We start from the raw sequence: 17200 nt of genomic DNA on the forward strand, positions 1-17200 counted from the left end.
ATGGATTAAGTTTAGTTTTCACACTTTGTGAATTAGCCCCTCTGTTTGAAGGTTAATGTCATAATGAACATGGCAATCGGAAGAGCAAAAACAAAACAAAAAATGTATGTGTAAGTTCTCAGTCCAGAGGCAGTTGGGCTGGTTAAAGAAAGGAGAACTGAAGAAGTCTTTCCGAGGAGAGGTGAAATGTCTTCAAGATCCCTAATCAGTTCACTTGCCTTTGGATCAAGCTTTGGAAAAAAAAAACAACCAGTGTCATATCTGGATTCACAAAGTTTGCATGCACCTTAACCAAAGAGAAAGCATTTTCAAAAGCATTTCACGTACATAAAGACAGGCATTGAAAGAAAAAAGAAAAAAAACTTGCTTTTGGTGCTCAACTTCATAGAGCAGTTTGAAAGGAGTGCAGAGAGCAATGTCTCCAACAAGCAAACAACAGATCTCTTGTAAAAAGCACTATTCAGAAAAATAGTAACCCACTCCATTGAGGATGCTGCTCCAAGGTTAACAGAGGAGGTTTACAGTCAGACGTGAAAAACTTTCACTTTGGATCACTGTTTTCATTTTTAAAAGATCACTCAAAGGAATAACAGAAATGAACTGGTAATAGGATTAAATAGTTGGAATAATACACAAAGAAGTACTTACTGCATCTTTTTGCAAGGACAAACAACATCCTTTCAACTCTGCATCAGGATTTGTATGCTACAACAGTTGATACTATTCAATCCTGGCTGTCAAAGCAACTAGCTTTCTGTTGCCCGTGTAGCATAGGAATGGCCTTGAGAAAAGTGTTGTAGCCACAACATGAACTGCAAAAGTATCTTGAAATTAAAGATGTTCTTGCCAGCAACCTGCTTAGATTGTCATTCAAACACAACCCTACAATTATAGAACTTTTGTTGTAATAATGATAATAAAAAAAAAAGTACTGTATACTCAAGTCCCGACAGGTCAAGTGCAACACAGTGTTTATACCATGTTTTGTCACAATTCTGTTTTTTTTTTGTTTCAGTTTTTTTCTGTTTTCCTTCATAAAAAAACGATGTCGAACAAGAGACTGAGTTAAAGCTTGATCTAATGGCAACTGTACTGGTTGAAGATATTGAAGACGTCTTTGTTGTGAGTGCTGCGATTTTTTCGCGGTTTCACAAAGGCCCAAATATGGTAACCACACATCTTCAGTGCTTCCTTCCGAGGTTTCTGTTCCTTTTGTCTGCCTTCTGACCTTTGTAGGTAAACTCATAGCCCTATGGTGTAGGGTTCTGATGAAACTTAACTTCTGTTGTAGTGAATGGTGGGACTCTACAGGTAAATAATGGTCTGTGTGGGTAGGTTTTCTGTAGACTCAAATGTTGAGGCTTTTGTCTTCCTCAATGTACACCTCACAGTCCAAAAGTGCCAAGCTTTTTCCTCTGACATCCTCTCTGATAAACCTGCTGCTGTTGCATAGTCTGTTGAGGTGTACTGTGAAGGCTTTCACTTCATCCAGATGACTTCTGACCCAGGTGTCATCTTGTCTGTGGGTAGCCTCTGTGTAGGTAGAGTGTCATTGTTTACCTCTTCCATATAGAGACAGGCACAAACATGTTGCTGTCTGAAGAATCCTCCGTTGTAATGGAAATAATTGAAATTCAATCAGAAGTCCAACATGGCGCAAATGTGGTCTGGTAAGCGAGTTGTCCTTTGAGATAGGGTCCTGTCCTTTAGGGGCCTCCCTCTGATGGCATCAACATCCTTCTAGGTTGGGATGCATGTGACTGAATAGGTATGTCTTTAATTTATGTTTAAAAGTTGTTGTTTTTTAGCTCCTCTCAGCTCATCTCTGTCGGTCTGTCTATCCATCCACCCATCCATCTGTCTCTCTTTATTCTATCATCTCTCTATGTGCTGTTCATGGCTGCACATCCACTAATGAGGTTGACAGCTTGTCACTCCTCTATTTTACAAACTGATTTGGAGAAACTGTGGGAAGGCTTTACTGGTGACGCAAACGATTCGGCCACAGTCATGTCGCCCACCTCACTTTCCAGAACTTTTAAAAAAGTGATGTTACTGCTATTTTAATTTTAAAAATCAATATTCTCAAGATGATTCATCTCTGCATGGATTCTTTACAATGTGTTTCTTTATGATAACAAAAAAAGGGGGCGGGGGGGACTTTTGAGGACATCCTTTGATTGGGTATAGAGATCAGTGTTATAAACAGCCTTGTTATTGCTTCCATACAACACAATCTACTGAACTTATTCTTAACTGTTTACACCTACAACAATAACATGTGACATTAGATTCTATATATATATACACACACACACACACACACACACACACACACACACACACACACACACACACACACACACACACACACACACACACACACACACACACACACACAGTTTGACTTATGTGCTATGTTAATTGATTGTAAGAGGGTGACATTAAAATAAATGTCTTCTTCTCTTGGCTCCTTTCATTCGACTTTTGAGATTTTACAGTTGCGTTTCATTGTTTGTTTGGTCATTAAAATAAATGAATAAATATTTCACCACCTTTTTGCTTTGACTTATCTATTTATTGATATATTTATGTCATTCCACACAGACTTTTCTGTTTTGAGTGGGATTTGTTTTGCTTGGGATGTGAGGAGTTCTGAGCTTGCCATTGTAATATGATGATTTTTGCGTCACGTAAAGAAAACTTTCAGGCAAAGGAAAAACATGTGTTTCTTGTCTCAGGGCAAAATAAGGGCTGGATTCACTACCATCCAACACTACTACCATGTTTATCATGATACAAAGCTTAATGCAAATGGGTGAAGTATCCCTTTAAGATGTGGTGGACTTCATGAGCACACTTAAATGTCTGTTTTTGTGACTTTAATACAAACTTTTTACTTGTATGAAAAAAACACATTTAAAACTGTCTCTGGATGTCTCAGTTTATCAGCGAACAAAACTGAACACTTCTAAAGCTGCAGGGATTTATTCCTGATGCATCACACTTATTCTGTTTTTCATGAATAAAAACAGTTTTTTGTTCCCTTTTTCTTTATTTTTATCGAGGAGTGATCTCTCCGAGCTTTCTTTCATTTCCATTTAAAAGAAACAAGGTTGCATTTCTATTTTGACATCTCTGGATAATCAACTTAGAGCATGTGAATAGTGTCACTGGTGCCTCAACTTGTTTACGTCACACCAGACTTGTTTGTCAGAAAAAAATCTATGAATAATTTATTTTAGCTTAATCCCTCGTTTACCCTTCATGAATGACAAAAGCATGATGTGAATGTTGCTGTGTTGTTTCGTTTAGCTGAGGTGCAAGAGGCCAAGGCTGAAACTCTGCTTGTAGAGTTAAAAAAAAAAAAAAAAAAAAAAACGACAACTAAAGATTACGCTTCAGATGTATTCAGTACAAGCTGTAAAGCTGTTAAAATCATCAGCACATTCTGGTCCGCTAAGACCCTTGTCCGCTAAGACAGTGATGGCCAGTCAATTGTGTGAACCAAAAAAGCCAAAATGTATCAGGGAGAAAAAAAAATTAACACCTCTTAAATCTGGCTGGAGTCTTAAAGATACAAGTCTATTTTCTATAGTCTGACATTATCTCCAGTTGGATTGTTTTCTTTGTTTTCAAACCAATTGAATTTTAAATGAAAATGAAAAACAATTGTGTGTAATAATTTTGTTGTTGAATGAGACTTGCACATATGTATTGCTTATGTTGGAAACATGGCCTATACTGAACACTTTCCCTGTGCATTCCATTGAAAATCTGAAAGTTAAATTCAATCACAGATGTGTTTGCATGTGTGTGTTTGTGTGTTATTATTGAGATTTTAAATTCTTGTTTAATATTCTTTATCATGTTTACTGTTTGGTTTGGATTTGAAGAGCGATAATTAGATGATTTATTAATGGTGAAATAGTAATACAACTGTACACTGAACAGACAATGTTTCATGTCCTTTACGTGTGGAGTCTTGTTGGGATGAAGGTGTCTTTAGTATAGTGGCAAGGCAAACTATATATATATATATTTATAAAACTCAATGAATGCAATTGTGCAATTGATGCATCTTTTGGACAATGAAATTGTTTTGAAGTATCTTAAAGATTTTCAAAACTGTTTTTTTTTCTTTTTCAAAAAAGTTAAGAATCATGTTCATTCTTTTGGCCAACAGTGTACAGTGTTTTTCTTTAAGGTAGGGGCGTGTCCAGAAGGGTGGTGAGGGGTGGTATGTCCTACCATAGAAATTTGATTGGCCCCCCAAGGTGCCAAACAAAAAAGTCCTAAACTGTAATTGGCCATTTGCCCCATCAGAGGGGGGACTTCTATATTTTTTTGTATTTCTTATTGCAAAAAGCTGCAAGTAGTTTTCTTTACATTCTTAAATGTTTATTTTGTTTGTACTTGAGATTGTAAATTAAAACATTGCATGTAAATTTCATAAAATCAATCTAATAGGAAAGTAGTGCACTGTCTTACTTGCAATGAGCTAACTGGCAGTGTAAAAATCAATGTGAGTCAGATTGTTTGCTGGAGTTTGAATGTGTTTTTTTTTAAGTGGGCCTACTTTAAATTGTGACTTTAAACATGAATCTCCTGAAATGTGTCGAAAGTTAAGCTAATTTTAATTGGGGTTGTTAGAAAGGAAAAAGAAGAAAATATTGACAATTATTTTTTTTAAGTTTGTGCACACATCACACTTCAGGTGAATAAGTCAGTACCCCAGTTGGGCCACACCATTTAAAAGAGTCTGGCCACACCGCCGCTTTTTGGTCATTTTAGACCGAATACAACTTTAATTAATGTATTTATTTTTTTTACACGGAGAAATTCATTACGATTAAAAATGTATTTCCCAAGAGTGTCCAAGCAACAGCAGAGATAAAGTTTCTAACAAGCAGCAAAAAAACAAACATACAAACACTTCAAAGTAAGCTGAAGGATCTGCTGATATTGGACAAGTCCAGGCCCTTGTAGTATGTTTAAATAACAATTAGCATACACTTCAAACTCACAGCTGAGAATCTAAGATAAGGTCATCTCGTCTATTCAGTGTTCACATAATAAAGCCCTTCATAGTTGTATAAGGGAAAAGGAAAGACAAAGCAAACACTCTTCTGAAGTCACTCTCCACCTGTACACACTTTTCAATGACTCAGACATTTAATTTTCTGTTTTGCATGAGACAGTACAAAGTGTACAAGGTTTCTCTCAACTCTTCTCATAAATCATAAAACACAAGCTAACATCTTCTCTTACTTTGTAAGAGCTCGGTCAACAAGCTACTGAATTTAAGCTGACAGCAGCCCACATACATCTTTGTTGGGAGTTTGCAGGTGAACAGAGATATCAGGCTCACCTCTCATCTGGTGTCCAATCATCTTCCAGCAAAACATCCAGTTCAAATAAGAGTTAAATCCCTGAGTAAGAGACAACCACCTGGCTTAGGTGCACTCATGCAAAGAATACATCTCTATCAGCAGCTGCTTTGGAGGACTCTGACCAGTGACCTCATAAAGGGTGGGCTAGCTAAGAGACTTTCCCTGCAGGGGATGATGATCACATAGAAGTAATACCATATTGAACTACATCATTAATTTCAGAGTCAAGACAAATAGAGCACTGTGGAATCTTTGCCTGCAGGATTAATGAGTGTACTGCAGCTGAGATGAACAGATTCATCAATGCACTGGACAAACATCTCTCTCATTATTTCACTGTGCACACAAAGCAGAATCTTTAATGAACTCAGAAGTATAACCCAAAATTGGATCTTCCTCTCAGGTCTGCAAAATCACACAGTAATTGACAGCTTCATTTATTTTAATGAAGCTGCCCAAAAGGATTGACATTAAATCTGCAATAGTGTTGGATTTTTCAGTTAAAGAAATAATTACTAAGGCTTCTGATGAACATGGAATTTGAGCCAGGCTTGTTAGCGTGTCACAGATGTAGAGTTTTTCTTACATTACATTTCTTGAAGAAATCAGTAGATATATTTGAGCTGGCTGACCTTTTAACCGCCTCATCTCCAGTCAACTCTTATATTATATTTAATATTTATGAGATGCCATTTATACATAATCATACATTATACATAATAAGAACAGTGAATACAAACACAGGATTGCACATGATGAGTGTGAAAAAGTACACAACTCTACTGTACTAGTTTATAAACATTTCAAATTGTATCCCATCACCAGGAGTTGGGATGCTAGTAACTAAGGAGGTGTGTTATTTATTATTAATAGATTTATTCTCGTTATGCATAGCTCTAAGTGCCTGTAGACCAGTATAACTGGTGTGCTGGTTTGCATCTGGGTAGTAGAGCATGATGACAGTTTCGCAGTAGTTAATAACTGGAGCATCCCCAGCTCGCGGCCAAGTTACTCTTTGCACACAATGTTTAACCAGGCCTGAACTAATGAAAATGAGTATGTTTACCTGATACGTAATTCTGGTGGCGGCTGGTGAGGGTGATGATGTTTAGTCTACTAACTGAGCCTACCTTAGGTTAAGGATAGTGACATTATCAGTGTTATTTGTGATGTCAGGTCTCTTCACATTGAAATCATGTACAGTTAATTTTGGATTAATTTCTGTGAGGTTTACAGGTTTACTTCTTAACTCTACAAAATGAGTCTTGTGCGTCTGTTTTTGCATCATGTTCTCTGAAACATTAGTTAGGAGACAATGACAATCATATAGGCAGTCACATATCTAAAATGTACAAAAAATGGTATAACCATATAAATAGTGTTTAATTGTGGTTGGTAAATATGCTATACAGCATTTGATTAGGCCTATGTGGAACCTTGATTATTTTTCCACCAACCAAGGGCCCAACTAGGGACAAGAGTTGGAAATTAGAAATAGCTATATTCTCTTTATGCAGCACATCAGTTTCATAAATGTAACTATGTTAAATTGCATTGTCCCTTCTAAATACATACATTAAATTTGTGTATATTAATTCCTATTCCTTTCAGGGCTTGCAGGAGAATATCTATTTATGTAATTATAGTAAAGTTAAATACACACAAACTTGGCAATTCTAATCAATATTAACTGGACAACTGCTGTAAGTTTCCTTGCTGTACAATTTCAATAATGGATCCTTAGTAAGAAGTTTTTGCACAATGATCTTACATTATTAGAATTCCTCATGAGTGGAGAAAAAAAAACCAACCAAAACCACAACAGTGAACCTTGTGATGGATGGGAAACTAGCTGCACTGCTAGGCTGTCAAAAAAAAAAAAAAAAAGATTATGTTTAAAAGTGTTTATCCCAACAGGAAAGCAGGTCATTAAAATTGAAATGGCTCATGTGGCAACATACCAGTAAATGAGCTCAGTGAATTTCATGGCAACCAGCCTATTAGTTTATGAGATTTCCATTAACATAACAATATAGGGTTTGCAGTGGTGCAGAGAAATTCAGGATTCTAAATTGAAGGTGTGCATTAAAGCATGACTCTATGGAAGCATGCTATCATAGTTTTTGCAGTTTTTTTTTGGAGAATGACGATGGCACTACGAAAAACCTTACGGGGTCTAAAAGCATAATTATCCTCTGGGGGTTGTGATTTGTTTGGGAAATTTCATGGCTATCCCTTCAGTAGTTTGTTTATCCTTGTTGTTCTGACCCAGTGTGTCGGTTGAACAAACAAATTGACGCAGTCGTCCTCAATCTTCACTGCCGAAGACCTCGACTTTTTACAGCACTGTTTTTTTTTTAAAATAAGCTTTCTATGTGGGCTATAAAAACAGAGGAAACATGTTTTACCGAGTATCCTTAAGGCTTCTTTTTCTGCAGCACCTGCTGCAAGACTGGAGGACTGAAAGATGAGCTTTAGTCAGGTGGTACATTCTTGAATTCTCTGTGTTGTTTGGCAGAGTGGCAGCAGCAGAACATACAGTTAAGCCACATATTCTTGTGTGGCCTCAGCTGTTCAAGTATTTATCTGCTGCTTAAATCAACCTACTTTCCTCCTGCTTTTACAGTCACCAAAGAGGGAAGTTTTTATTCAAGTTTGGTTTTAACTTTTCCACACGTGTTGTTATTGTAGTGACTTAAATTACATCACTACACATTACATTGTTCTACTTTAAACATTCAAACATGAGAGTGATATGTAGGATCTGGCATTGAAACCTAAAGTTATTAGGGCCATACATTTACCAAAACCAGCATATTTTACCTTTCAGCTGCAGCAAGGGCCTAAGAATGAAGTCTTTACACACCAAACTCGATGGAGAGACAAAGTTTTTGTGGACCTGAAATGTTGTCAAAAAGTTTCTGAAGCACCTTGTAAATATTGGTTTTGCTACATGTCGTTATTCTGTCTGTGATCCAATCTTAACAGTTTTTAACCAATGTGATTGGTTGAAATAAAAATTTGGGTTACAATTGTTGAGTAGTTGAGCCTTGACCAGTTGAGAATCACTGATCTAAATGTTTCCACTTTATTGTGGAGATAGAAAGGTTAAAGAAATGCTTTTCTCGGATTAGCATTAAGTTACCATGGCGATATACCCCAGGAAGACTTGAAGCAACTCTGTCATCCTAAAATCCTGCTAGGAAGGCCTTGGCAGAGAGGCACAGGGAATTAGGTACCTTAGGGGTATGGTGATGGCGGGAGGAATCGAATGAAAACTATTATATAATAAAGAGATATTATGTTGTATGATTTTGGGGGGGCTCTATTAAGCTGTTATTTAAGAGATAGGACTGTGGATCCAGTCAGAAACAGGAGAGATGCAACCATTAGTCCACCACTGCGCTGACATTTTTTTTAATATATATATTAGATGTTTTTCACTCAGATTCCTCTAATGTTACAGAACAATGAGAGGCGATGAGGGGTGAAAAAAAAACAACAAAAAACCTATAAAACAATGGGTTTTTTTCCCTTTTGAATAAGTGTTTACTATTTGTTTGAAATGCGTAATAATTAACTTAAGAGTTTTAATGACTAAGAACGCATTAGAAGTGAGGTCTATGGAGCTTGGAAAACTCTCTCCTGAGATCGTATGTCTTGAACAGTAAATAATCACAGTTTACATCAGAGGAGTTTGTGTTTTCAGGCTTTGTTCCAGAGACTAACTGGTACTGCTGGAGAGCCACCAAGAGCCTCTGATCAAATATTCTCAAAGAGAGGGAAGAGAGCCAGATCTACTGTATATAATGAGCTCCTTTTAAGACCACAAAGAAGTGCTGATCTCCGTCACGCGTCTTTACGTCACCGTGCTTATGGAGCCAGTTTCTCTGATCATGTCATTAGAGCTGCTGGTTAATTTAGAAGGCTGTAACAGCAAAATGATAAATGGGATAGTAAATAGGCTGCACTTGTACAAAGCTTTTCTTGTCTTCCTGTCTATCAAGGCGCTGCACACTACATGTGAGCATTCATCCTTTCACACATAGACTGACCGCAGAGGCTGATATGCAACGTGCCAATCTGCCCATTAGTCCTGATCGAAGCACATTTACTCACACGACTTTGACGTTGTGAGCAGTTTGCGGTTCGGTTGGAGAAGCAGTCGTTCAGTCTGCAGGAAACTTGGTTGGGAACCAGAGGGTGCCAGTTCAAGTCCCGGAGCTGACCAAATCTGGCTCAGGATGCATCTCTAGTGCAAGTCAATTTGGATCCTGTTTGTGCATGTGTGTATTTCAGCCTGTGTGTGTGTAGCACGTCTCAACAACAGAGTGTAAACATAAATAAAGTATGTCTTCTCTTTTTTCTTTACCTCTCAGCCAAGAATGCCCATTTGGAACAGTGTGTTTATTACTTTAAAGCTACGTGAATACAAATAAAAAGTGTCTGAGTTTCCGGACCGTATGGTGTTTTAATGTGAAAATGATCATAATTTGTAGTAATATTGTCGTGACGCCTCACATTTCCAAAGTTATTTCAAAACTTTTCAGTTTAACATGAAAAAAAGCTTTTCAGAATATTTTAATAGTGATCCTGGAAAGAAAGTAAGCTGACTGATTAAAGCTAACCTGACAAAAATCATTGAAAGTGTCTGCAATTCAGGGACACATTATCAAAATGAATTTGTGAAGTTAATCTTTAAACGTCACCATCCAAAGAGACTTCATAAGCAGCACAGTATTTTAATCTTTTAGTTGTGGTGAAGCAATTAGGATGGAAACATGGGTGGCTTATTTCTAGTTTATCAATTTTAAGCGTCCTAAAACATATTTTAAAGGAGCAATATGTAATTCTGACACCTAGTGTTTCAAAGGGGTACAGCAGTCCAAATTCAAAACATTGAAGGCAGCTGTCTCCCCCTGTCCCATCCTTCCTAGAGCCATTGCTCACGCCTCTTACCATGTCTGGGAAGCGTCAGTGCACAAATACAGACCATTTTAGGCCGGAATCAAAACTTAGGAGGATATGCAGTAATGTCCACTGCGTTGTTGTCAGAGAAAGGCCAGCAATTCAACATGGCATGTTTCCTAAACGTCTCATGATGCAGTAAGTTCCTCTGATTGGATACTGTAACTAAATGTTTCAATGATGTTGTTATAATGTATTATTACTCAGATTACATTAAATAAGCTCCTTAGTGGCAAAGTTCATTAACCTTTATTTTTTTTCCCACCTTAAATAATTTACTACAACCACAAACACATCAGATTTTAACCTTGGAAATAATTACTTTTTCCAAGTCACAGCTCATTCGATGTTTTTTTTTTCTATTTGTTAAACGACCCTCATGCTGTTGCATGTAATAGCTTTTTCACACACAGTGATCTATAAAGTGTTCCCGTCAGCAGCAGCATTTTTGGAAGGGTGATATTAGATTTTGTTTTCGTCATCACTGTGATTTAATAAAGCAATGGGCAGCACATGTCGTCAGAGACGATGTCTGAGTCTGCCACAGGAAAGCAAACAATCATTGAATGATTAGTCAGGGAGCAAACATGACAATGAATTTGATTTGCATTTCTTAAAAAAATGAACAGATACACCTTACTACCAACATTTTTGTTTTGTCCTTACAGTAAAAGCTAAACTAAGTAACACGTAAATTTAAAATCTAGAGTTGCACCGACCCACTTTTTTCAATTCCGATCTGATTCTGATACATATGTACCGACACTTATTTTGAAATTTTAATATTTTAATTAATAATATTATTGTTGGTAGTAAGAGTGAGGCCACTCAAAGCTGTAGTAAACCCATCTTTGAATTGCATTATGCTGGCTTCACACACAAACAGAAAGCAGCAACATCTGTCAGGTTTCATCAATTTAATCTTTTAAACAATAGTGTAAGAATTGTACTTTTTTACCATATGAAAGGAGCTGTCTGAATGTTCTCATCTCGTCTGAATGTTGACATGGAGATAATACATGGACACTTCTTACAGTACAATGTGAACCTCATCGATGTGAGACTGTACGAGCTGAGAATGTTAACGGCGCCCAGCCAGGTTTGTTGATCAGAAACGTGGATTGGCCTTGTCAGTCACATATCTAACACGCAAATTACTTCAATATCAGACCCGATACCTATATTAGATTGGATCAGTCTTATCTAGGGACGTCCGATAATATCGGAGGGCCGATATTGACTTAAAAATGTAATATTTGGAAATATCGGTATCGGATTTTTACAACCGATATTGGAATTTCCGAGTCTGCATGAACGCAGCACGAGACGTTTATGGGCGCGCACTTGATGACGTTAACAACAACAAATACGACACGCTGGACTCGTAGCTAACAAGTTAGCTCACCCGGTGAATGAGGTGTCCGTGGTTTGGAACTATTTCCAAGTGTCAACTACGGACAATAAATTTGTAATTTGCAATGACTGCAAAGCGTCGGTTATGCGAGGAGGAAACAAGGTGTCTTCCTTTAATACATCAATTTTAATAACCCATGTCAAGAAGAATCACGCGGAGTTGCTACATTTGCGCAGCAAAGTGATGAAAAGAAGCAACAGCTGAAACCGAAGAAAACCACACAGTTGTCGCTTAAAGAGTCAACTGAAATCTTTGTACCAAGAAATCCTTGCAGAGAATGAAGTTGCAGCTCAAGCACCTACAAGCGAGACAGCGCAGGTGAGTCATTGATTAACTCTAATCATCAAACTAAATTTTATCTGCTGTGCTGAGTGCGTCACATTAAAAATATACATTACATGCAATGAATACAAAACCATTTGGCAGTCAGTGCTTCAAAGAAAAATAAATAATAGAAATTCTATTAAAGAAATGGAGGAATTCTATTATACATTTATTCCCTGTCTTTTTTATTCTTTCTTTAGGTGCATGCATACCTAGGAGAAGCCATCCCCTCGGAAGGATGCCCTTTGGAGTACTGAAGGCATCAGGAGAGAGGATTTTGTTACTCTCAAAAGAGATTGAGCCCAGTTTGAGTATATTATTTGACAAGTTATGGCCAGTCATTCATTGACTATGTTTGTTTACAACTAATGGACTGAAGATATGCCTCTTCCTTTTTTTATATTGTCTGTGGTGTTGTTTGAGGCTGTTTGTTGTTGAGGTTTCTCTCTAACACTAAATAAATATGGCACTTTTTTTCCATAATTTAAGTTGTTCTCTTATTTTTCTCAGTGTGTACATTTGGAAAGCCATGTTTCATTCACATATGCATCCAGTGGGGCATCACAATAAAATGAGGCATAATGTGTTAATTCCACAGGAGATATGTTATGTTGTTGTTACCTAACAGTTTTGATGTAAAAAGCCTGCATATATCGGTATCGGTGATATCGGTATCGGAAATTAAGAGTTGGACAATATCGGAATATCGGATATCGGTAGAAAAGCCAATATCGAGCATCCCTAGTCTTATCTCTTATAAAATCCAACAAGGTTAACTTTTGACTTTTTGTGAATGTTGTTTTGAAATGCATGATGTGTTTGTTGAACACTGAGAACAGAAGAAGATTTAACTCCACCAATACTATGTTGTTCTTGTTCATGCTGCACAGATCACCTGCATATTAAACTGACAGCATTAAATGCTCCCATTATGCTGTGTTTATATTTCACAGTGCACATAGCTGTGGCCTGCATCTTTATGGAGACACTATAACAACTCTACACTTCATTTTATCCAAAGCATCTTAACATCTGGTCTTCTTCATTAACCGCACCTAACCTAGTGAGCGATCTACTCTGCACTCCCCTTCCTCCCTCCCTGAGCGAGACATTTAGCCTCTAATTGCTCCAGTGGAGCAATGAATGAAGAAATGAGATTCAAGAAAGAGAGCACATGTCAGCTTTTACTCTCTGGTTTGTTCACTTATGCCCTCATGTGCTGGTGCTGAGCAACAACACAACTGTACAGTGTAGACCCCTGCACAAAAAAGCAGCATATATTACATTGAAGGGTTAAGGTGTGCTGGAATGTCAAGAAGTGTGTTTAATATCCAATTATTTTTTATTCATCGTCAAATAAACTACATGATAGCAATTCATTACTTATTGCAGATTGTCCAAGTCATCGCATCAGTAAGTAGTACGGCATGTTTGTGCAACAGTAATATACAGTAGTTGTTACCTTGGACGAGGACATGCACTGAGGTGGTTCTCGGTCGACTGCTCGTCTGGACTGCACACACGTACTGTCCCTCGTCTGCCATGTCCACATTTTCAATTTTGATGGTAAACTCCTCCTGATTAAGAGTCACCAGACTCACTCTCTGATCCACTGACCATTTGTCCTCTCCGGCGTACAGAATACTGGACCGGTTGAGCCATGCTGTGTGTGTGACCACATCACCCTGTGCACACCTGTGGAGACAAAACACACTATTAAAAATCGGAATTGTGTCAAAGGGAAGTGGGTATAATTTGAAGAGTATCTTTAAGTATCCACACAATCAAAAGTTAACATGTTGTATTCTTGACTTCCAGGTCACCCAAGTCATTAAACAAGGTAAATGCCAAGTTCTGAATCTAAGATGCATCTGTCATGTGCCCATTTTAAGGATAATATTGATCAACACTGAACATATGTATATGTTAAGTGGCAAAAGGAGAACGTCTTTTTTTTTTTTACAGAACATGTGCGTGGGCTTAATGAAGGAATCATTACATGTTCTGTAGTTTGTGCACAAAAGAGGAAGTTCAGAATGGAAATTCTTCGATATACACTGACGCACGATAGGACAGCAGTACAGCTGATATCAGTGCCATTAATTAATTTGCCTTGTACTGATGTCAGTAGTCTTTGTGCATCTGTAGTGTTAGATCAATTTATTGCTGGCAACTGGCCATTGGTGGAGAAAAAAGTCTTGTTTTATTGAACAGAAGAAGTCACCTGAGAGCCTTACATCGTCTCAGAGTGCACTGTGATTTGTCTTTCAAATGAACTCAACTCAAACTCAAAATGTAGCAAATGTCTTTTTTAAACTTGGGGCATCGAAAACAAAAATATTGAAATATTATTAACATTTGAGCTGTTAGCACCCATGTTAATAACTTGCTTACACTATTGTGAGGCTGTCAGTGGGAAGGTGTAGACACAATGTGCAAATGCAGCTCTCAAAACCTCATCAGGTTTCTTCTTTTGTTAATCTGCCCACACACCTGGCTTGTCACATTGTAAAGTGAATGAGACAATGAGCCGACAACGGCGCTGCTGCAATCACAACAGATTGCTTCCACCAGTCACAGAATGCTGCTTTGATACACGAGCGGGGTCAATGATCTTTGTTTCCGCAGAGCAACACATCTGCTGTAATTTCATGACAAATCTTTGGATCACACTGAGAAAGATTAAGAGAGCTGTGGAGGGGAAAAAGGCTCAATTACAAGAGAGTGAGCCAGCTAAGGAAATGGAAGAGATTCAAACTACCGTAAATTCCGGACTATAAGCCGCTACTTTTTTCTCACACTTCGAGCACTGCGGCTTCTACTCCGGTGCGGCTAATGCATGGATTTTTTATGGGGGACAATGAACTTCTGCCGCAAAAACATTTGACTTCGTCACGTCGGATCTTAATATCAGTCATTTTGCGCTTCATGCACGCACCCTCATGATGGAAAACACACAGAGAAATATATATGATGCAGCTTTCAAGTTAAAGGCGATCGACCTGGCTGTCAAAGAAGCTAACAGAGCTGCTGCACGTTAAGATGACACTGACAGCGACAACAGAGACTGAGGAAGTGAGTAATGAAGTCATTCTGAGGCAGTGAATGGATGGACTTTTTCTTGTGAAATATATTACGGTCATCTTTTTCATCAGCCGTGTTACAGACACCGTCGGCTAGGCTTCGTATTGTAACGGTTCATGTTGTAAAGTCAGTAGTTGATAATGTGTTCATAATTCCGATTATGTGGAGAGTCAGTGAATGCACCAGCGCGAACGTGTTGAGTGGCTGTATGAGAGAACGCTGGGGGAGAGAGTTGGATTGTTACGGCAAGTTATGTGTTGCTCTCTGCTGTAAACGGCGTGGTCACGGCCGACAGTGATCGGGTTATTAAAAGTTATTATTTGAACGCTCTCGTCGTCCTTTAACGTCCGTACGGACGCTACAGTATTTGCGGATGTTACCGGTAGCCTAGGTCTGTGTAAATAGCTCTTGTTATAGCGTGGACACCTGCGGCTTATAATCAAGTGTGGCTTATATATGTACAAATACATTTATTTACTTATTTTTAGCCGCTGCGGCTTATATCCAGGTGCGCTCAATAGTACGGAATTTACGGTAGTACGAATTGCTTGTTTGGCTGCCGAAAACCTTCTGGGTTAATTTATTTTTTAGTGGCCTGATTCATAGAGCAGCAGGATGTCTAAACATTAACAGGGGTGGTCATCAGGAGCTCAAAAATTTGCAGCTGAAAGACTTTCAGCTCCATTTACACTGTAAGCTTTTGTCACAACATCAGTCACTTCCACTTCAGTGGTGGCATAAGGGTCAATGGCATCCTTTGGGGCATATGGTGCTATGGATGGAAAGTCTGACCAAAAACTGGTGTGTGTGTGTGTGTGTGTGTGTGTGTGTGTGTGTATGTGTGTGTGTGTGTGTGTGTGTGTGTGTGTGTGTGTGTGTGTGTGTGTGCGGCTGTGCGCGCGCGCGTGTTTGTTGTGTAATCGATAAAATGAAGCAATGACTTGAAGAAAGAAATGGATCATAGTTTCATTTTGATAGTGAGATCAATTTATTATGACAGTAACAAACCAGCCATAATCTGTCACATGCCTGGTACAAAATTACAAATTAAGCATCATTAGCTAATGTCTTTTTTTGTACAATAAACTGGGGGTTTGAAATTTTACAAATCATCTGTTTTGGTTATACTAAGGCTAAGAGTTATGCCTACCTTTTAGGAGCAGGTTGAGTTTACTGACCATTGCGGCTGTTTGCTTGGAGGCAAAAAGTTTACCTCATCAGAACCTCTGTGCCTGTCGCTGGTTTGACCAAAAGTTACTTTGAGTCAGCTTGTTCAAGACGGTACAAACCAATGGGTGACATCACTGAGACTATATTCATGTTGCATACAGTCAACTGATCAAAGAAAAGTTTGTTTGTTTGTTTGTTTTCAAAGATTTCCGATGGCGATTCAGCAGATGACAATATGCGATGAAAAGTACTTCCTTGAGATAGTATACCCTATTGTAAAGTCAGATGCAACAGAAACTAGAACAACAGAGCAAACCTACAAGAACAACCCTAATTTTAGAGAGTTCAATACTCCAACAGTTTATTTATCAGTCTTCAAGGTCGAGGATATGGTCAGTGCCTCCAAGAGAAACACAGCCTTCAGTGCTTCCGCTCTAATTCTAGAGGGTCAGTGACACAGTTGAAGGTATCCTGGCAGCTTGTTTACTCTGCCTTCCCATTTCCAATTCATGAGAAACTCTGCACAGTCATGTTGTGTGAGTGGGAGTGCTACCTCTTTGAGTTCATGAAAGAGTAAAAAAAGAAAAAAAAAAAAAGTAGGAGACGGTCGGTCTTCTGATAGTCATTAAATGTGGAGGAAAGAGTGAAGCAGCTTGAGTGCCTCTTCGGCTAAGGTTTGAGAAATATACTGTCTCGATTTCTTAGTGTATATGTGCATAACTGTCAAATCTTTTTTTGAATAGAAGTCAAAATGTTAACCAGCTAATTGGAGTTATATTTTAAATATTCATATAATCTCACTTAAAAAAAAATCTGGTTGATTTGCTATAAAATTATATTTGTCATC

At 38.1% G+C, this 17200-nt stretch overlaps 1 protein-coding gene across 4 annotated transcripts in view; it reads right to left on the bottom strand.

Moving 5' to 3' along the window:
* The window catches only part of ntm (neurotrimin), a 138814-nt gene that overhangs the window by 37900 nt on the left and 83714 nt on the right, over nucleotides 1–17200 (bottom strand). For all 4 annotated transcript variants that reach the window (XM_079356356.1, XM_079356355.1, XM_079356354.1 and 1 more), the window contains exon 2: nucleotides 13562–13794. In XM_079356356.1, coding sequence (XP_079212482.1) covers nucleotides 13562–13794 — 233 coding nt within the window. The remainder of the gene's footprint in view (nucleotides 1–13561; nucleotides 13795–17200) is intronic.

The sequence above is a fragment of the Symphodus melops genome (assembly GCF_947650265.1).
Source record: "Symphodus melops genome assembly, chromosome: 11".
Lineage (NCBI taxonomy): Eukaryota > Metazoa > Chordata > Actinopteri > Labriformes > Labridae > Symphodus > Symphodus melops.